The sequence below is a fragment of the Rhineura floridana genome, chromosome 14 (assembly GCF_030035675.1).
Source record: "Rhineura floridana isolate rRhiFlo1 chromosome 14, rRhiFlo1.hap2, whole genome shotgun sequence".
Classification (NCBI taxonomy): Eukaryota; Metazoa; Chordata; class Lepidosauria; order Squamata; family Rhineuridae; genus Rhineura; species Rhineura floridana.
The window spans coordinates 14,128,199-14,150,144 of record NC_084493.1 but is presented as its reverse complement, the minus strand read 5'-3'; the positions used below and the strand labels follow the sequence as shown (position 1 = coordinate 14,150,144).

Here is a 21,946-nt window from a genome sequence, read left to right as displayed (position 1 = left end):
CTTAATTCGGGAGGCAAAAATATTCTCTGTATTATATAGAATGTATGTGTGTGTGGGGAGAGAGAGAGAGAGAGAGAGAGCCATACTAAAAATGCATTGCTTTGTGAAATTAAGTAGCAACATAATAAATGGATGTCCCAGAATGCCACTGATGTCAACTAATACATTTGTTTTTCTTAAATTGAAAGTGTATCTGAGATACAGTGTAATGGCTCGGAAGAGCAGGCCACAAGTCATATTTTAGGTGGGGAAATATTTATAAAAAATATATAATTTTGCTGTTAGATTAGGAACCAGCAAATCTGTTCCCTGGGAGACCAGCAGATGGTCCCTGGTGGGTTATCCTCCACCACTTTACATAAGGAGGTGACAGCATGAACAGCAGAATCAGAGAGTTGGGAGAGACACCAAAGATCATCTTGTCCAACCCTCTGCTAATGTAGAGCAGGGGTCAGGAAACTCTGGTGCACGGGCCAACTTTGGCCCGCCAGGCCGATCCTAGCAAAGTACGCCCACCTACCTCGATGTCATGTGAGGCATCAGGTGTGGGGCTCCTACCAATGTGGCTTCAAAGGAACAACTGGGGGCTTAAAGTGAGGCCCCACTTGTTCCTGTGCTGGAGAAAGGTACACTCCCACCACCCATCAGCCCTGCTCCAAAATCAGGAAGGGATTTGCACTGAAACCCCTGCTAAAATGGAAAACCCTTGCCACAGTTTTAGCAGGTGTTTCAAAGCTAATCCCTTCATCGTCAGGAAGAGGTCTGCATTGAAACAGCTACTAAAATGGAGAGGGAAAAATATCTGTTTTAGCAGGGGTTTGAACCCCTTCGTAATCCTGGAGCAAACCTCCCAGGCTACATTCACACCACGCATTTATTCCACTATTATTCCACTTCAAGCAGTCATGGCTTCCCCCAAAGAATCCTGGGAACTATAGTTTGTGAAGGGTGCTGAGAGTTGCTAGAAGACTCCTGTTCCCCTCACAGAGCTACAATTGCTCAAGTAGTTTAATAGTCAGTCCCTCTTCCAAGAGAACTCTGAATATTATAGCTCTGTAAGGGGAATAGGGATCTCCTAACAACTTGTCGGCTTACTAATATATACTTGACAAAAATAATTTGACTGGATTGTTACATAAGAGTTGATGATTTCCCTTTGGTAAGTCTCTCTTGCATAGTTTTTATAAATTAATGCTTTATAGGCTTGGCCATTATTCAATACCCTTAGACCCATTTTTCTCCCATCAATTGGCTACATATTTAAGGCTAAGGCTGAGTTGTAAACCAACACTGTTGCTGCTCTGTGACCCAAAATGCCGCCACGCACAACTCAGCCAATTCTTTCTGGCAGTTGACAGAGCTCTTCTAAATACAGACATAACTCATCTTTTTTGCACTACCACAAATTGAATACCAGTTGCATTCCGGAAATGGGTAATCCTATAGTCACAAGAGTGATATTAGGGTGCGGGGTGTCAGACTGTTGAAGCTAGGGTGCTTTCAGGCATGGGCCTTATTGTGGTAGCTTAACAGATTAAAACGGTAGTGCTTCCGTCCCGATTTCAAAAATTCCTTTCACACTGCGTTAAGGAACTGTGGCTTTTTCAGCCGATATACCAGCATTTCACACAACTCTCTCACACTGCTGCAACAAACAGTGCCTTGTTTTCTTCCCTTGTCTGTTATACACATGCACACTGTAGTTCCCCCATAATTCATTGCTTGAATTCGTGTCTAGGGTGTTTGTGAGAAAAGGAGAAAGGGAACGCTGCTACCCGCACCTATGTTGGAACACCAGTGCAATTTTCATCAGGCAAAAATATTAGCGCACGGCTAAAGGGCATGCTGGGATGTTGTTACATGAGTGGCTGCAGCTAGCACAAAGGTCCGGCAACCTTCCGTGTTTCCAAGCTTGCAAATGGATTATTCCTGGTATTATTTATTACAAAAATTAGCAACAAACTTCCACCATATTCCACTAGATTTCTGGAACTAGTTTTTACATCGTGTGAAAGGTGAAATATAATACACAAATTGCCATGTAAGAAATCGTCGGAATAACAGAATAAAGCGCAGTGTGAAAGCAGCCCTAGTGAAACAATTGGATGATGCAGAGGGAGTGGTTTCTCCCCTTCCTCCCAGCATTAACATAGGGACATATGAAACTGCTGTATACTGAGTCAGACCATTGGGACCATCTGTCCCAGTACTGGCTACACTGGCTCCTCAGGGGTTCAAGACAGGGGTCTCTCCCAGCCCCACCTGGAGATGCCAGGGATTGCACCTGGACCTTCTGCACACAAAGCAGATGCTCTACCACTGAGCTATGGCCCTTCCCCAAATCTTATGCCGTAATAAATGTGGTAGTCTTTGAGATGCCACAAGACTCTCTGTTGCTATAGCTGTATTAGTTCAGAGAGGCAGAAGCTATGGTTTAGCAGAGCTTAGGGTCTTTGTGGCAGGATGCAAATCCTTCACAGAGGAGTAAAATTAACTTTGGGACAGTGGAGGCTGGTTGCTCCGATGTCAGTGGGGCAGTGAGCCCACTTCAGGTTTTAGTCCTAGGTTTCAAGGGGCTGTACAAGGTGCTGGAACCTAATAGGTTCAGCACGATGGACAGCTCCTTGAAAGTTTGGACTAAAATCCAGTGTTGAGTCACTGCCCCACTGATATCAGAGCCACCAGTCTCCACTGCTTTTGGAATCCGATGTCGCAAGTCGTAGTGATACGTCCACTGGTTTCATAAAAGGGGACTAGGCACATTCCTGGAGAAGGGGAGGTCTATAAATGGCTACTGGCCAAGACAGCTTACTTATAATTTATTTATGAACATTTGTACACCACCCAGTAACAACTGATCTTTGAGCAATGAACACTCCCAAATTTAAAAAGCCCTATTTTAAAATATCCACACAAGCAAAAACAATTAATTGCAATACAAAATAGATTCATTATCAGCAGACCATATAAAATGACATTAAAATACACGAAAAGATTTTAAGAATTTAAAATGCTGGGCAAACAGTAAGGAGGACAGATCTGTCTGTCTCAATTTCACATGTGTTTTTGTTAATAAGACAATTCTGCAAAATGCAGATGAGAATTCATATTTAAATTTGTATACTATTTTATTACAAAACATATAATGCATGTTTTATCTCAGCTTTTCTAAACATATTTTAAAACTACACATTTTGTAATGCTGTGGTTTGAAATGTACACTTTCTTGACTTTTGCAATGCAGTTCTCCAGCCAGACAGTGTACAAAAATGCATAAGCTAGGGTAAAGTCTGCATAAAATGAACATATGAGTGAAAATGACATAAAAATGCATTCTATATGGGAAAATTGTTTTGCAAAAGTATGCACATAGGCAAAATATTAGGAGAAATTCGCACTAAGATGCTGATGAATTTTCATGAGGACTTTTTGTTTAATAGCAAACTTATGTAGAAATGTGGAGAACTGAACTTAAGATTGGAAAACTGAGAGAAACTGAAACTGACAAATTCACCCATCCCTGGAATGGAAATGGACTGCCTTCAAGTGGATTCCAACTTATGGTGACCCTATGAATAGGGTTTTCATGGTAAGTGGTATTCAGAGGAGGTTTACCATTGCCTTCCTCTGAGGCTGAGAGGCAGTGACTGGCCCAAGGCCACCCAGTGAGCTTCATGGCTGTGTGGGGATTCGAACCCTGGTGTCTTAGGTCGTAGTCCAACACTCTAACCACTATGCAACACTGGTTCTGACCAATCCCTACCTGATGGCAAAAGGACCTCCAGGATCAGATGCAGTGTACCATTGAATATCAGTTGCTGGGGACCAGCAAAAGGTATATATCATCCATCTTCATAACCCTGCTTGTCCCTTTCTGAGCATATCTAACTGGCCACTGTTGGGCTAAGCATCTTGAGCTAGATGGTTCTTGGTTTGACCAGGAATACCTCTTCTAGGCTTCTTGGGTTCTTAGGAAAGCTTTGAGGGCCGCTTGTGAGGGACGTTCTGGCTGACATTAATAAGCACAATGGGAGCTCAGCATGAGCCACAATCTGCCACCAAGTCTGCAGATTTAAAAGGCCTTTAGTTCTCAAGAGTACAATCTGTACCCTTATTGAAACAAAACCCCTTATATATTATTGCAAAGTGGTGCACAGGGGGTTGTTAAGCCACACAATTCTATTAAATCAATAAGACCTATGCTCCACACACACACATTCTAAATTCCTGCAACATTTTTAGAGGGAAGCAGATTCAACCCAGTCCTACATTTCATAATTTCCAGATATATTTAGTTTGTGCGTAGCTGGTCTGGTACAACGAGACAGCAGTGGATTCTGGGTGCTACTAAAGGGCAAAACAATTATCATCACTCATCCACAATGAAGGAGGATTTAGGCTATAATACATCAATCATTTATTTATTGACTTTATTAAGGGTACCTTTAGCCTGCCTTTCATCCCAAAGGCCCAAACCAAAATGCACTCTAAAACACATAAAACATCATACACTCAATAAAACACGTTAAAACAACAAGAGCAACAAGAGCATTATTAATACCGCAGAGCAGGCTGTCTATCTCCATTCCATTCTGAACTCCTTTGAATCCCACCAATTCTCTAAGAGGCTCAGGACTCCTGCAGTTTGTTAAGGCTGCTGTAGCTCTGTGAGGGGCAAACAACAGTTCCCAGGATTCTTTAAAGTCATGTGCTTTAAATGTATGGTGTGTATCATTAGCTGAGCTGAAGACCATCTAGTCAACTCCTAGTCAATGCCATCACTCCATCTGTGAAGCCAATTTTGTGTACTAGTTAGAATAACCTTCTCTGGGAGAAGGTTGTAGCTCAGTGGTACAGCATTTGCTTTGCAGGCAGAAGGTCCCAGGTTCAAGCCCCAACATCTCAAGGTAGGGCTGGGAAAGATTCCCCGTGTGAAACCCAGGAGAGCCCCTGCCAGTCAGTGTAACCAATACTGAGCTAGATGGACCAAGGGTCTGACTTAGTGTAAGGTGGCTTCCTATGTTCCCCGCAATGGTGCCCTCCAGATGTTGTTGAATTCCATCTGCCATCAGCCCCAGGCAGCATGGCCAATTATCAGGGATGATGGGAGATGTAGCCCAGCAACATCTAGAGGGCACAACATTGGGGAAGGCTGGGTTACGGTTTAGGATTTTGGCCCAGGAGATCAGAGCTCAAATCCCCACTCAGGCCACTCACTGACCCTGGTTCAGCCATTCTCTCTCCATCTAAACTAATTCACACAATTCTTGTGAGAATAAAATGAAGCTCTGTTATAATGAGTCAGATCCAAAACATTTTACTGCCTGACATGGAGCAGCAAATGGAACGCACGCGCACACACAGTCACAGTGCACACTACCCTGAACGTGCACAAGATTGGCTTTAAAGGAACTTTTTTTTTCAGATCAGCAGGTAGGACAAACTATCTATTTATTTTATTTGTTAAATTTCTATCCCGCCCTTCCTCCCAAAGGAAGCTCATGGCTGCCACTAAACTGGTACGGCGCCTGCCCCCTCTTCTCATATGACATATGCATTCATGGGATCTGAACTGTACGACTGACCACCTTGGGATTGTAGCAGATACACAGCTTGATGAAGGTGTCGACCCAGTGTGCGGCAGCTTTGAAAAAGGCAAACTTCGTGCTAGGGATCATTAGAAAAGGTACTGAAAATAAAACTGCTTATATAGTAATGCTGTTATACAATCTATGGTGTGAAAGCACTTGGGGTACCATGTACAGTTCTGGTTGCATCACCTCCAAAAGAAGATTATACGGTTGAAAAAGGTTTCAAAAAGGGCAAGCAAAATGATCAAAGGGATGGAGCCACCTCCCTATGAGGAAAGGTTACAACATTTGGGGCCTTTTCATTTAGAGACAAGGTGAGTACAAGGAACACGACAGAAGTGTATAACATTATGCATAGTATGGAGAAACTGGATAGAGAAAAGATCTCTTGGGCATCCAATGAAGCTGAATGTTGGAAGATCCAGGACAGACAAAAGAAAACACTTCTTCACACGGCGCACAGTTAAACTGTGGAATTCGCTCCCACAAGAAGCAGTGACGGCCACTGACTTGGATGGCTTTAAAAGAGGATTGGACACATTCAAGGCTATCATTGGCTACCGGCCACAACGGCTATATTCTACCTGCACTGTTGGAAGCAATGTGCCTCTGAATACCAGTTGCTAGAAACTGCAGGAAATGAGAGTGCTGTTACTCTCAGATCCTGCTTGCGGACTTCCCATAGGATCTGGAGGGCCACAGCTTCTTCACTCCTGAGACAGACCCTTGGGTCTGATTCAGCACTGTCAGATCTTGTTTTCTGCCTCATTTCTTAAGATTTCAAGGGGATGGACCAACTATGAGGGACATCCTCTGATGTCTGATAAAGTCAGAGCACCCTAGCAAGGGAGCCTGCTCCACGAGCTAGAGGGAGCCCCAGCTGACAAAGCGTCAAGGCGAGTTAAGCAGCAGAGCGAGTTCGGCAGCAGGGCGAGGAGGCCAGGGCCCCCCACTCTGCCCATCTGTTCCCTCATCTCAACTAAACCGCAGTCTCCAACCCATTGACGTAATAAACCTTAAACAAAACTATGCAGGTAAGAAGCCAGCAGGGGTGTGGGGGCTTTCCAGTGTTTTGCACTGCCTGCAGCATGTACGACTATCTGCCTGTTGGACAGAAGTCGTGGGTGTGCTCTCGGTGCAATGAGCTCCTGGCTCTCCGGGAACGACTTCATTTCCTTGAGGCCAAGGTGGCGGACCTGGAAAAGCTGAGAGAGGCAGAGAGGTGTGTGGAGGAGGCCTTCAGGGACGTTATAGCTGTGTCCCACTCCAACGATGATAGCTCTCCTGCTATCATGGAGAACGATGGTCTCGGGGAAGGAGAGCATCCAGCTGAGGAAGAGGGAAACGATCCCTTAGAAGGGACCCATTCCTTGGGGGATGAGCAGCTATCCTCTCATGCCGAGGATATATCTCCAGGGGGTGGAGGGATCCTTGTAGTGGGTGATGCGATCATTAGGAACATAGACAGTGGGGTGTGTGATGGGCGTGTAGACCGCAAGGTGTTTTGCCTGCCTGGTGCGAAGGTTGCGGATATCACCCGTCGTTTAGATAGTTTGGTAGACAGTGCTGGGAAGGAGTCAGTGGTCGTGGTGCACGTTGGCACCAACGACATGGGGAAATGCAGCCGTGAGGTCCTGGAAGCAAAATTTAGGTTGCTAGGTAGGATGCTGAAAGCCAGGACCTCCAAGGTGGCTTTCTCTGAAATGCTACCGGTTCCACGCGCAGGACCAGCCAGACAGGCCCAGCTTCGCAGTCTCAATGCATGGATGAGACGATGGTGTCGGGTGGAAGGGTTCGGATTTGTTAGGCACTGGGGAACATTTTGGGACAAGCCGGGCCTGTACAAAAGGGACGGGCTCCACTTGAACCAGAATGGAACCAGACTGCTGGCACTTAAAATTAAAAAGGTAGCAGAGCAGCTTTTAAACTGACTGAGGGGGAAACCCGACAGGAGCTGAGAAAGGTCCGGTTCGGAATAAACCTCCCCCCTGGGATAAAAACCAAAGAAATGATGAAATTTTAAAAGGGGTAGGCCTAGAAGTAGGCATTGTGAGAGCAGGGGCACAGGATATAAATTCAGAAGAGCAAAATTACCACAGGCCTAACCACAAGTGCCAAAGACACTTGAAGAGAGACACTGCTTACAAGTGCCTGTACGCTAATGCTAGGAGCCTCCGAACCAAGATGGGAGAACTGGAGTGCTTGGTCTTAGAGGAGAGCATTGATATAGTGAGCATAACCGAGACCTGGTGGAATGGAGAAAACCAGTGGGATACGGTTATCCCTGGATATAAACTATATCGGAAGGACAGGGAAGGACGTATTGGTGGCGGAGTCGCTCTATACGTGAAAGAAGGCATTGAATCCAGCAAGCTCGAAACCCCAAAAGAGGCAGACTCCTCCACAGAATCGTTGTGGGTGGTGATACCGTGCCCCAGAAGGGACTTAATACTGGGAACGATCTATCGTCCCCCTGATCAAAATGCTCAGGGAGACTTTGAGATGAGATATGAAATTGAGGAAGCATCCAAACTAGGAAATGTGGTGGTAATGGGTGACTTCAACTACCCAGACATAGACTGGCCGCATATGTGTTCCAGTCATGACAAAGAAGCAAAGTTTCTAGATATTCTAAATGACTATTCCCTAGATCAGTTGGTCATGGAACCGACCAGAGGGACGGCAACCCTGGACTTAATCCTCAGTGGGGACTGGGACCTGGTGCGAGATGTAAGTGTTGTTGAACCGATTGGGAGCAGTGACCACAGTGCTATTAAATTAAACATACATGTAACTGGCCAATTGCCAAGAAAATCCAACACGGTCACATTTGACTTCAAAAGAGGAAACTTCACAAAAATGAGGGGATTGGTAAAAAGAAAGCTGAAAAACAAAGTCCAGAGGGTCACATCACTCAAAAATGCTTGGAAGTTGTTTAAAAACACTATATTAGAAGCTCAACTGGAGTGCATACCGCAGATCAGAAAAGGTACCGCCAGGGCCAAGAAGATGCCAGCATGGTTAACAAGCAAAGTCAAGGAAGCTCTTAGAGGCAAAAAGTCTTCCTTCAGAAAATGGAAGTCTTGTCCGAATGAAGAAAATAAAAAAGAACACAAACTCTGGCAAAAGAAATGCAAGAAGACAATAAGGGATGCTAAAAAAGAATTTGAGGAGCACATTGCTAAGAACATAAAAACCAACAACAAAAAATTCTATAAATACATTCAAAGCAGGAGACCATCTAGGGAGACAATTGGACCCTTGGATGATAAGGGAGTCAAAGGTGTACTAAAGAACGATAAGGAGATTGCAGAGAAGCTAAATGAATTCTTTGCATCTGTCTTCACAGTAGAAGATATAGGGCAGATCCCTGAACCTGAACTAACATTTGTGGAAGGGATTCTGAGGAACTAAGACAAATAGTGGTAACGAGAGAGGAAGTTCTAAGCTTAATGGACAATATAAAAACTGACAAATCACCGGGCCCGGATGGCATGCACCCGAGAGTTCTCAAAGAACTCAAAGGTGAAATTGCTGATCTGCTAACTAAAATATGTAACTTGTCCCTCGGGTCCTCCTCCGTGCCTGAGGACTGGAAAGTGGCAAATGTAACACCAATCTTCAAAAAGGGATCCAGAGGGGATCCCGGAAATTACAGGCCAGTTAGCTTAACTTCTGTCCCTGGAAAACTGGTAGAAAGTATTATTAAAGCTAGATTAACTAAGCACATAGAAGAACAAGCCTTGCTGAAGCAGAGCCAGCATGGCTTCTGCAAGGGAAAGTCCTGTCTCAGTAACCTATTAGAATTCTTTGAGAGTGTCAACAAGCATATAGATAGAGGTGATCCAGTGGACATAGTGTACTTAGACTTTCAAAAAGCGTTTGACAAGGTACCTCACCAAAGGCTTCTGAGGAAGCTTAGCAGTCATGGAATAAGAGGAGAGGTCCTCTTGTGGATAAGGAATTGGTTAAGAAGCAGAAAGCAGAGAGTAGGAATAAACGGACAGTTCTCCCAATGGAGGGCTGTAGAAAGTGGAGTCCCTCAAGGATCGGTATTGGGACCTGTACTTTTCAACTTGTTCATTAATGACCTAGAATTAGGAGTGAGCAGTGAAGTGGCCAAGTTTGCTGATGACACTAAATTGTTCAGGGTTGTTAAAACAAAAAGGGATTGCGAAAAGGGATTCCAAAAAGACCTCTCCAAACTGAGTGAATGGGTGGAAAAATGGCAAATGCAATTCAATATAAACAAGTATAAAATTATGCATATTGGAGCAAAAAATCTGAATTTCACATATACGCTCATGGGGTCTGAACTGGCGGTGACCGACCAGGAGAGAGACCTCGGGGTTGTAGTGGACAGCACGATGAAAATGTCGACCCAGTGTGCGGCAGCTGTGAAAAAGGCAAATTCCATGCTAGCAATAATTAGGAAAGGTATTGAAAATAAAACAGCCGATATCATAATGCCGTTGTATAAATCTATGGTGCGGCCGCATTTGGAATACTGTGTACAGTTCTGGTCGCCTCATCTCAAAAAGGATATTCTAGAGTTGGAAAAGGTTCAGAAGAGGGCAACCAGAATGATCAAGGGGATGGAGCGACTCCCTTACGAGGAAAGGTTGCAGCATTTGGGGGGTTTTAGTTTAGAGAAAAGGCGGGTCAGAGGAGACATGATAGAAGTGTATAAAATTATGCATGGCATTGAGAAAGTGGATAGAGAAAAGGTCTTCTCCCTCTCTCATAATACTAGAACTCGTGGACATTCAAAGAAGCTGAATGTTGGAAGATTCAGGACAGACAAAAGGAAGTACTTCTTTACTCAGCGCATAGTTAAACTATGGAATTTGCTCCCACAAGATGCAGTAATGGCCACCAGCTTGGATGGCTTTAAAAGAAGATTAGACAAATTCATGGAGGACAGGGCTATCAATGGCTACTAGCCATGATGGCTGTGCTCTGCCACCCTAGTCAGAGGCAGCATGCTTCTGAAAACCAGTTGCCGGAAGCCTCAGGAGGGAAGCGTGTTCTTGCACTCGGGTCCTGCTTGCGGGCTTCCCCCAGGCACCTGGTTGGCCACTGTGAGAACAGGATGCTGGACTAGATGGGCCACTGGCCTGATCCAGCAGGCTCTTCTTATGTTCTTATGTTCTTATCCCTGGAGGCAGGATCTCTCTGATTGCCAGTTACGGGGGCAAACCACAGGACAAAGCTGTTACCTTCCTGATCTGCTTATGAGCATCCCAGAAGTATCTGGCTGGCTGGTGGGGGGAAGCAGAATGCTTCCAATATAGGAGGCTGCCCTAATCAAGTTAAGTACTGTCGACAATGACTTGCAGCAGCCTTTCAGGCTTTCGGGCAAGGGATATTCCCAGCCCTACCTGGAGATGCCAGGGATTGAACATGGGCCATTCTCCTCGTGAGGCCATTGCTCTACCATACATCTGTGGTACATCCCAACTACTTGCAGTAACTCAAAAGCCTGCGCCACCTGTTTGAGCAACAGCGGTGTATGCATACACCAGATCCTGACCATTTATGAGCCTGGAAGCCGAAAGCAGCCCACCTGCTGAGTACTGCAAGCGGGACCTCCAGTAAAGGCTGCAACGTGGAGTGTTTCTGTTCAGTTCTTGAGCCAACCAGCTAGCAACACCTACCTCTTAGCAGAGTTATGCACAATGCAGGCAGTGTAAGTGATCCCTTGTTATCACCTCTTCCCACTTGCAATGCTTACGGCAATGTGCATGCTGGGAAATTGAAGAAGAGAGGTGTTTAACACCACAGGTTACCCGCCTCAAACACACTCCTCTCCCCTACTGAAGGTCTCATGGGACAAACAAAGCATACCACAATTCATAAGCAGCGATGTTCTTTTTGGAAACCTGCTTCTGGTACTCCCAAAGAGTTAAACATCAGTACATTCCAAAGTGGGGGGGGGGGGAAGAAGTCATTAAATTCTAAAACCAGCAACACAGATCTCAGAAAATAAAAAAGGACTTATGGGTCATTAGACAGATAAAATCCATCTTAGACTGGTGCCACATCATTCAACAGAAAGAAATACCATAGTTTGCAGCTTATTCCCATATAATGCAATATTGCCAAGCAAAATCTCCAAAATTCTGGAGATGGGGCTCAGGTGGGACCACAGAAGTGAAAGGAAAGGCACTAACACAAAAAAGCTCTCTCTCCCCCCCCAGTGGAATGCAATATCGCTACATCCCCTTATGATACTCATTAGGGCATTGGCTTTCGGCCATAAACACTTGACTGGCTTGAGGCAAAGGTCCAGAGGATCCTCTTGAAACCTTTAAAGAATGGCTTGATTTGTGAGAGAGCTACTGAAGCAGTTTCAAATGTTTTTCCCCCTATAAAAGAGAGCTGAAGGCATCTGGAGAGAAAAGAACACCACACACCAAACTGTAATTGCTTAAAGAAACTGCTTAGAAACTGCATTTCCAAACTCACAAATCTCCTATCAAGCCAAGCTGCAACACTTTTAATTTGCTACACAATTAGCATTTGATCTATTTACACCTGCATCTTTCACCTCTCTCTCTCTCACACACGCACACATGCACACACATATTTGGTTACATCACTGCTAAGGTAACCCAAATTTGATCAGGACATCACCAGATATACCTTCCAACACCACCAACTGAAGACCAATTGATTAAAGACAATAATTTTATTTATTTATTTATTATTTTATTTATTAATTTATTGTAAATTATTTTTAAATTATTTTTATTTTAAAACTTGCAGTTGGGGGGAAAAAAGCAGGCGACCATTGTTAGCCACAACTTTATTTAGTTAGCCACAACTTTACTGAAGTGTCTCTGTCTCCACTTCTCTGTCTCCACTGTTCAAATCAGACTTGGACCCACTGGTATGTTTTTCTCTGTTGCGTTTAATGCAACACCTAAGCTAAGGACGTTTTCTGGAACAGCTTACAGAACACACAGGTCTCTGTGACTACACAGCATTGCTAGGCATAGCTACTCATGCTAAGACCGTGCCACAGCAACTTGACACGCCCCCTGAGACCACTTAAGTAGGCTCAGGGCAGGCCCTCTACTTGCATGGGAACTGTCTCGCCCGCGAGCCACCAGCATGACTCCTCCAAGTCCTCCTCCCTCACCTCTGATCTTGCCTCCAGCTTCTCCCCCCCCTTGTAATCTGAGATGACACCAATTCGGGGGGAGGCTCAGGGGAGCAGGTGGACTCTGGAGGTGCGCTGGGGGAGGAGCCTCATCCAGCTCCATCTCTTCAGTGGCCACAGGAGCTTCAGGGGCTGCCAGGGCTGTCACTCACCAGACAACTGCTATCTTCCCTGGTCTCAGCCTGCTCCCTTGGCATCTCACTGGGTTCCTCCCCTGGATCCCAGTCCTCATCCTCCTCTTGCCTGGTTTGTCAAGAGTTCTTGATGGAGCTCCTGACAATGACTGACATGTGCTCCCACCTCTGTGATTCCAGATCTCCAGACATATGGGGAGAGGAAATACAAATTAGACCATCCCTATACTGGGCCTGAAAAGGGCCGAGTGCTTGCAAAGGGCTCGGGCCTTTTGCAAGCACCTGAGTTGAGCATTCTCAAAAGACACCTCTCTCTCCAGCCACCGCTGCCCCTTGCTTTTTGTTTGCCAGAAACTTACTTTTTTCTGATGAAAGATGTGTCTTAGTTTGGCCCCTCACTAGCCTGCACGTTGATCCATCTCCTGCACAGATTCCACAGTTGTCTTCCTTGGCGTTACTCCCAAGTTGTCGATCGCAGCCCACTGCCTGTCAAGATCAACATCAGAGTCAGAAGAAGGACAAAACTATTATAGGTCACTCCATTTCTTAAAGGGGGGGGAAGACAACCCTCTGATTTTTTTAAAGCCGAGTGGCCATTTACCCATTTTACATATTTATTTGTTTATTATTACATTTATATCCCACCTTTCCTCCAAGGAGCTCAAGGTGGAGTTTATGGTTCTCCTACCTCTCCATTTTATCCTCACAACAACCCTGCGAGGTAGGTTAGGCTGAGAGACTGCGACTGACAGGAGCTTCATGGTGGAGTCAGGAGTTGAACCCTGGTCTCCCAGGTCCTAGTCCAACCACTATGCCACACTGGCTCTCTAGAAAACACAAGGCATCTCACTACAGAAAACACAAAGCATCTCACTATTGTAGGGAAGACTATGACCAGGTGACCTGTGTGCATGCTCAGTTTAATGTCCATGTGCTAACTGTCAGTGGGCAACTTCAACTGCTCTCCCTTCTTAGGGTTCTTTATCTTTCAACTGGACTTCGACATGACAGCCCTTTGAACAGAGAGCTCTCTTCTGAATAGGAATGGAAGAATCTGTCAATTTCGGGTCTCTACATTTCACATTTTTTCCCAATCTTAAATTCAGTTCTCCACATTTTAGAAAAATCCTCATGAAAATTGTTCAGCATTATAGTATGAATTTCTCCTAGTAAACATTTTTTTTTGTATACAGCTTTAATGTACACATTTTTGCAAGGAATTTCTCCTAATATAATGCATTTTTGTATGTTATCTTTGCTAATATGTTCATTTTTATGCACACTTTCCCCTAACATCTTGCCTGCAGCTTGCTTCTCGCATTTAAGCAAGGGAAATGACTTTAAAAGGGCTATTCTCACCACAGCAATCAAGCCTATTTTGGTATTCCTGCCTAAGAAATATGGGAATTCTTGGTAAGCTAAATACAATTCCCTACAATGTAACTCTGAAGATATCTGTAACTCTGTTGTTTAGAACTTGCCTTTCATCACTCACTAACTTCAGAGGCAAGAAAAGCATTAGAATAACCTAAGTTCCCCATCCAAGCAGAATCCTGGCTCCTGATCAAGAATTAAGAACCCTTGGTTGGCTGCAAATCATATGCACATCACGTACTCCCCCTCCCTGGTACCAATTTATTCAGCACATTTACCTTTTTGGAACACATAAGTGTACCAATTATTTTCAATTGAATGTTTTAACCTTTTCAGATACCGCAAAGGATAAACCAATTATATAAACAAACACAGCATCCTGAAAAGAAGGTGATGATCTGCTAAATGTGTAGGCTGTTAAATGGTATTCCAAATGGTTGTTAGTATCTCATTTTTGCATGCTCTGACTGGTGAATCCCAGTCTCCCTTGCCAACTCTCCAGAAATGTATTAATACATTCAGGCTTCCTGATGGGATCTGGTTGGCCACTGTGAGAACAGGATGCTGGACTAGATGGGTCACAGGCCTGATCCAGGAGACTCTTCTTATATTCTTATATTAATGCACGTGGATTCATTTACAAATCATTGCATTTTTGTTTTGCAAACATCATTCCTCGGTTTCTGTACTCCCACAACTAATTTTGCAACTCTGCATGCTGAATATTTCCCTTGGTTAGGGAGAAGATATTCAGCTTTATCATTTGAATTTATAGTTTTCCTGGCTGTGTTACAAAGAATTGTTGTTGTTGTTATGTGCCTTCAAGTCGACTATGACTTATGGCAACCCTATGAATCAGTGACCTCCAAGAGCATCTGTCATGAACCACCCTGTTCATATCTTGTAAGTTCAGATCATAGAATCATAGAATAGTAGAGTTGGAAGGGGCCTACAAGGCCATCGAGTCCAACCCCCTGCTCAATGCAGGAATCAAATCAAAGCATTCCCAACAGATGGCTGTCCAGATGCCTCTTGAATGCCTCCAGTGTCGGAGAGCCCACTACCTCTCTAGGTAATTGGTTCCATTGTCGTATGGCTCTGTTAGGATGTTTTTCCTGATGTTCAGTCAAAATCTGGCTTCCTGCAACTTGAGCCCATTATTCCATGTCCTGCACTCTGGGACATTCGAGAAGAGATCCCAGCCCTCCTCTATGTGACAACCTTTCATGTACTTGAAGAGTTCTATCATATCTCCTCTCAGTCTTCTCGTCTCTTCTGTGGCTTCCTTTATGGAATCAATCCATGTCTTGTTTGGCCTTCCTCTTTTACTCCCTTCTGTTTTTCCCAGCATTATTGTCTTTTCTAGTGAATTACAAAGAATGCAGAGCTTCAAAAAGGAGGAATACAAGGATAGCTTGCGCAAAATGACATGCACGAGATGTGCAAGGATTATTCTGATTCATATGGACTGCTTTTGGGGAAAATACCTTAAGCTAGGGGCAGATAACATTATATAATACATGCAATACAGAACTATTATTTGAATCTTCATTCCAAAATCTGCAAATTGAGTGTCCTGAACATACAGTGTTAGCTCTACAATATCGACAGACATGAAAGAACAGGTTTTGCCTATGAGCAATGACATTTCATCTGCATAAAATGCCTCAAACACAAGGACAGCAGCAGCATGGGGAATTTATAGGACGCTTTTATCTTAATAATCCTTACAAAAACTTTCAAGTTTGGTCAATGCCGTCATCTTCACATTGCAGCCATGGGACTGAGGCTGAAACAATGGCTTGCTTAAGGCTAACTGTCATGTTCATGGCAGAGGTCCGATTTGAACAGGGATTTTGAGCTCGCAGAGTCACACATCCATAAGAACATAAGAAAAGCCTGCTGGATCAGGCCAGTGGACCATCTAAAGTGACAGCATCACTAGCCTGAAGCTGGCCATCTGAAGATAAATATCAAACAAACAACAGCAGCAACACAACAACAACAATCCCACTACATTTAAGTGAAGGCAGGTTTCTTCTGCTCCTGCTTAAGTCCATGGAAATTTTGACATCAATTTCAGCGACAACAAGACTGGGAAGAAGGCAACAGTTTCTAACCCTAAAGAGCCTGAAGTGACAGACAGTGTGTTACCGCACCAATGCAGCCTTGCTGTGGTGTGGCATAAAGCACAACAACTATGGGGAAACCAGCATTTTCCTCTCCCAGTACCACAACATCATGGAAAGGCTTTCCACGCACACATGACATTCATTAATGGAAGAAGAGAGCATGAACATTCAAAGTGAAGGGAGAGGCCACTAACATTCCTATGTGGGATTTCCACACTTCCTCGAGAGGCAAAACTTCCTATTTCTTAGACCAATGTTAAAGTCTCTCTGTAGAAATTTTATCAGAGATTTTATGTTTTGCTATCAAAGAGTGGGAAGTGGGGAAATTAATTTCAGGTTACCAGGAAGGCAAATAAGCAAGCATGCCTCAGTGACAAACTAGACATTATTTGTTTATTTATATTGATTTTTAAGTGCAATTTCATTAAAGAAAATGACAAACTAGATTATGAGTAAAGGAAGATGTGGATTAATATGTCAACAGCAGAGAAACTTTCCCTGGAAACAGTGAAATGTGTTCTCATTCAAGAGGCATATGTAGTATTCACTTTTGGTTATTTTTTTGTTAGTGATAGGCAAACTGGGAGACAGAGACCAGAAACACATCAGAAAACCCAGATTACTTTGTTGGATATTATCCAGGCATTTAAGCCTGGAGAAGAGATGATTTAAGAGGCAATGTGACAGCCATCTTCAAATAATTGAAGAGATATCACAAAGATCAGCCTTTCCCAACTAGTGGGCCACCAGATGTTGTTGGACCACAACTCCCATCAGCCTCAGCCAGCATTGCCAATGGTCAGGAAAGATGGGAATTGTGGTCCAACAACATCTGGTGGCCCACTAGTTGGGAAAGGCTGACACAGATGAATATAGCAAATTTGTTTTTGGTGGCTCCAGAGAGTACAACCTAAAGCGACAGGTTCAAATTACAAGGAGAATGATTTAGACTAAACATCAGGAAGAACCTCTGGTAGCATGAGCTGTTCAACAGTGGAATGTAGCCTCAGAAGTTGGTGGACTCTCCTCCATTAGAAGTTTTAGCAGAGGCTGGATGACCACTATCAAGGTTACTGCAGTAGCGAATTTCCTGCATTGCCATTGGACTAGATGACCTTTGAGATCTCTTCTACCTCTATCCATTGTAGTGCTAAGTTAATGTCCCTTGGCGGTATAATTCTGCTGGCAAAATGTTTTGCACCAGCAGAATGCTGTTGTGGAAGAGAATGCTTAAGCAGGCTGCTGGTAACTCTCTTTAACAATGGATTGCACAATCTGTTGTGCAATGAATTTCCACTAGTGCAAATGTCATGTTGGGTTCCTCTGTTGCACAATATTAACATTCACACATCTGCCAACGCAAGAGCTCTGGCGATAGCAGGCAGAGAATGCTGGATACAGCCCTTTGATTCTATGATGTGGCAAAATAACTAGAACCCTGAATTGGGTCTGGAGCAAATCAGGACCCTAAACTCCACCCAAAGGGAGATTTGAAAGATCAGCAATGGGCATGCATGCTATCTTTCAGGATAGTTTATTTATTTATTATTAGATTCATATCCTGCCCTTCCTCCTAGTAGGAGCCCAGGAGCCCAAGTTTGTCTTCCATTACTGAACTCCTTACTATACAATTTCAATAAATGCAAGGATATCCATGAGAACAGTTTGAAAATCACCAGTGGGGCCCATGCAGCTCAAAAAGGAAACTGATTTCAGAAGAGCTGCTTTAAGCTATTGGAGAAAAGGTATGAATACTCTGCCTCTCACTGTGGCGATTACTGGCTTCTACAGAAAACTCTCGCAAGAGTAGAGGGATACTTTAAAAAAATCAGTTTCTTGGTTCTATAGTTGAGAGATCATCACCAAGATATGATGACTGCATCTTTAAATGTTCTGAAGCATTGGGACAAGATACTGTAATTGCTTCTCCCACCCAGTTCCTGCCCAGAACATTTTGCACACCCTAAACACAGCAACTTATAGGAGCAGGCTACTGGACAAAGTATGACAGGGAATGACAAAGTATGGTAAGGTGGTAACTTTTAGCTGACCACTTTTTGTTAGTGCCATAGCATGCAAGCTTTTGAGTTACATAGGATTCTGACAGATGAAGAATTCTGAGTAATGCTAAAGTCTGCAAAGTCCTATGTATTAAGTACATAAGAAGAGCCTGCTGGATCAGGCCAGTGGCCCATCTAGTCCAGCATCCTGTTCTCACAGTGGCCAACCAGATGGCTATGGGAAGCCCGCAAGCAGGACCTGAGTGCAGAAACACTCTTCCCTCCTGCGATTTCCAGCAATTGGTATTCGGAAGCATATCACCTCCCACTGTGGAGGCAGAGCGTAGCCATCATGGCTAGTAGCCTTTGGCAGCCTTGTCTTCCATGGTATTCCACTTCAATTGTTCTGCAGCCACTTTATCATTTGTGTTCTTTCCTTTGAACTTTCCAAATGGGTTCTGGAAGATTTGTGTGAAAGAAGTCATACAAATAGCTGCGTGCTCACTGAACGATCCTCCGCATTCTAAAAAATGCTCCTTTCCAACCATCACTTTCTGCATGGTCTGCGTGCGACAGAAGTGTCTGGATTGTGTTTAGTCCCAAGTTTCTTTGGAGGACGACTTTATAAAATGTTTCTTCTGGGGCCTTCTCACGCATCCTGAGACTGTTCTTCAAGGAGACTGGAAAGTCTGCTGCCAAAGAGATAAATATCTGCGAAGAGGGATTCAAAAAAATCACTTTCCTCCTTTTCTGCTAGGAGAAGCAGCACAGCCCTTTCCCACTAGGCAAAAATTCTTTCCCATGGTATCAAAACTGCTTTTCTTCATACTGGCTACAAAAGCTTCCAAAGAAGAGGAATAAGGGGGTTGCATTTTTTTGGTCCTGTGTTTACAAGGGGAGGACTGCAAAACAGGGTTTAAGAGCATAAGAGCCTGCTGAATCAGGCCAGTGGCCCATCTAGTCCAGGATTCTATTCTCCCAGTGGCCAACCAGATGCCTATGGGAAGCCCGCAAGCAGGACCTGAGCTCAAGTGCACTCTTCCCCTCCTGTGGTTTCAAGCAACTGGTATTCAGAAGCATCTGCCTCCGACTACGGAGACAGCAGATAGCCGTCATGGCTAACAGCCCCGTGTGAAGGACTTTCTTTTGTCTGCCCTGAGACTTCCAACAGTCAGCTTCACTGGATGTCCACGAGTTCTAGTGTTATGAGAGAGGGAGAAGAACTTTTCTCTACCCACTCTCTCCATAATTTTATACGCTTCTGTCATGTCACCTATTTCTCTCAACTAAAAATTGTTGTAAACCACCCAGAGAGCTTCGGCTATGGGGCGGTATACAAATGCAATAAATAAATAAATAAATAAGCCCCAAGGGCTTCAACCTCTCCTTGCTCCATTCATGGAGATGGCAGATACAGTGGCTCTGGCCCCTCCTCTGTCACGGAGCCTTGGTGTGATTCTAGGTCAGGGGCATGGTGGGATGCCTCCAGACTGTCCCCATTTTGCAGGAGGGACCCGAGCGCACACTGGAAAAGTAAACCTGCACAATTAAAGTGGATTAAAGCACTCTGACACCCCCAGCGCAACAAATCCACTTTCTAAAAAACATACTAATACTTAGTCTTTTTGCAGTTAGGAAACTGATGGGGCAGTGCACTGAAAAGCGTGGGATGAACCAATGACTTTCAGGAAGATGTGTCAACACCTCACAAGCCAATATGGATGAATGTGCAATAAAAAAGGGACATAGTCTAACCACTGCGTAAGCTGTCTGAAATAACAGGAAGAGGCCTTCCACTGAGTCAGACCGTTGGGCCCTCTAGCCCAGTATTGTCCACACTGATTGGCAGTGGCTCTCCAGGGTTTCAGGCAGGAGTCTTTTCTGAGCTCTACCTGGAGACGCCGGGGATTGAACCTGGGACCTTCTGCATGCAAAGCAGACGTACTACCCTGAGCTATGGCCCTTCCCCAAATCAGGATAAATGTAATCATCCAGGTCATCTGGAAGAGCCCCACCAACCACCTGGTGGTGTATGGAATGCCAAGCCAGAAAAAAAATGAATGGAGGGCTAGGGCAGGGATTAGCAATGGCCCCTGTCAGATTTCTAGGCATTAGCGTATCCAAGGATGCTGGCTGCTGATACCAATGTCGCTGCAGAAACATGGCTGAACCATCAAGACAATCATGGTGTTCAGATGAGTGCTTGGCTTACTAAGCCAAGATATGAATAAGCCTTTTGCATTCCATTAATGGGCTATGGCCCCAGGCTATGGTCTGAAGGGACATAAGGCCAGCATCCTGCTGAAGCTAAGCAGGGTCAGGTGTGGTCAGTGCATGGATGGGAGACCGCCAGGGAACCATATGTAAGCTGCCTTGGGTTTCTATCATGAAAAGAAAGGCAGGGTAGAAATGTAATAAATGAATGAATGAATAACAATTCACTTCCCATTTTGTTTGAACCAGGAAACTATGGTTAGTTAATAGCTTCAGGACCAGCAGGATTTTATTTATTTTATTATTTCAAATTTATAACACACCCTACTGTGCAAAAGTAAGAGCCACATCCATTGCACCACCCACATTTTGCCTCTGGGCCTTCCTATCACTCGTATGAAGGCCCCAGAAAGTAGCCTACGAGGGAGCATGGCCCTTGGGCTGACAAAGGTTCCCCACCCCTGGTCTAGAAGGAAACAGCCATAGTGGATCGGTGATATTGCTCCAGGATATGCCAGTAGAGCAAAGCAAATGTTTAGGATCTGTTTAACTCCCACAACTGTTTCTCCCTTTTTTTTAACCTCATAAAGATAACATTAGCATGTGAAAGGAACAACTAGAGACAGAACAACGTTTCCCACAGATACCACTAACAGAGTGCATTATACAGAGCAATGTAATCCTATCCTTAGAGCGCTAAGAAAATGTTAAGCTTTTGTTTATCCACACGCTGAATTTCAAAATACTGGATTAAGCTTTGCACAGTGCTTCCTCCTTGCGCCATATCTGAGTAACTTATTCATTGTACTGATTAATGTAAGCTCCTATGCCAGAGATCCTGGGAAGCTGCTTATTATGGGCCACACTCAGGGCAGGGTTGGCATTGTTGTTAGTCATGGTGAAGGAGTCAAGCTCAGGCAGCAAACGTTGGGGGCCCCTCAAAGGCAGCAAACTGTTCGTGTTTGTATTCATCTTTATCATTATTTTTATTTACATTTTATTAATATTAGCCCTAGGTTGTAACTGGATAAAATAAATGTTAAATAGTCTATCCTAAATTAGGGATGGGCGAGAAATTCGATTCAGTTCACATTTCAAGCCCAATCTAACAAATTTGCACTTTCTGAAACAACATGAAACAACAGCCATCCTTTGAAATTCACACTTATTTTAATTTTGCAATGCAGTTTACAAAAATGCAAGTTAGCCATGTCCATTAACTTCAATGGATCTACTCTGAACCAGACTAGCATTGAATACCACCCTAAGTGATTAGAAACTCTGCACTTTGTGAGGCAGGGGATGCTGGTGTTTTTATCCCATTGGCAGTGTTCAA

At 44.2% G+C, this 21,946-nt stretch overlaps 1 protein-coding gene across 6 annotated transcripts in view; it reads right to left on the bottom strand.

Annotated features, from left to right (window-relative positions):
• Positions 1 to 21,946, bottom strand: part of ADAMTSL3 (ADAMTS like 3) — a 300,162-nt gene that overhangs the window by 115,995 nt on the left and 162,221 nt on the right. For all 6 annotated transcript variants that reach the window (XM_061594994.1, XM_061594995.1, XM_061594997.1 and 3 more), the window contains one exon: positions 13,250 to 13,376. In XM_061594994.1, the coding sequence (XP_061450978.1) occupies positions 13,250 to 13,376 (127 nt within the window). The remainder of the gene's footprint in view (positions 1 to 13,249; positions 13,377 to 21,946) is intronic.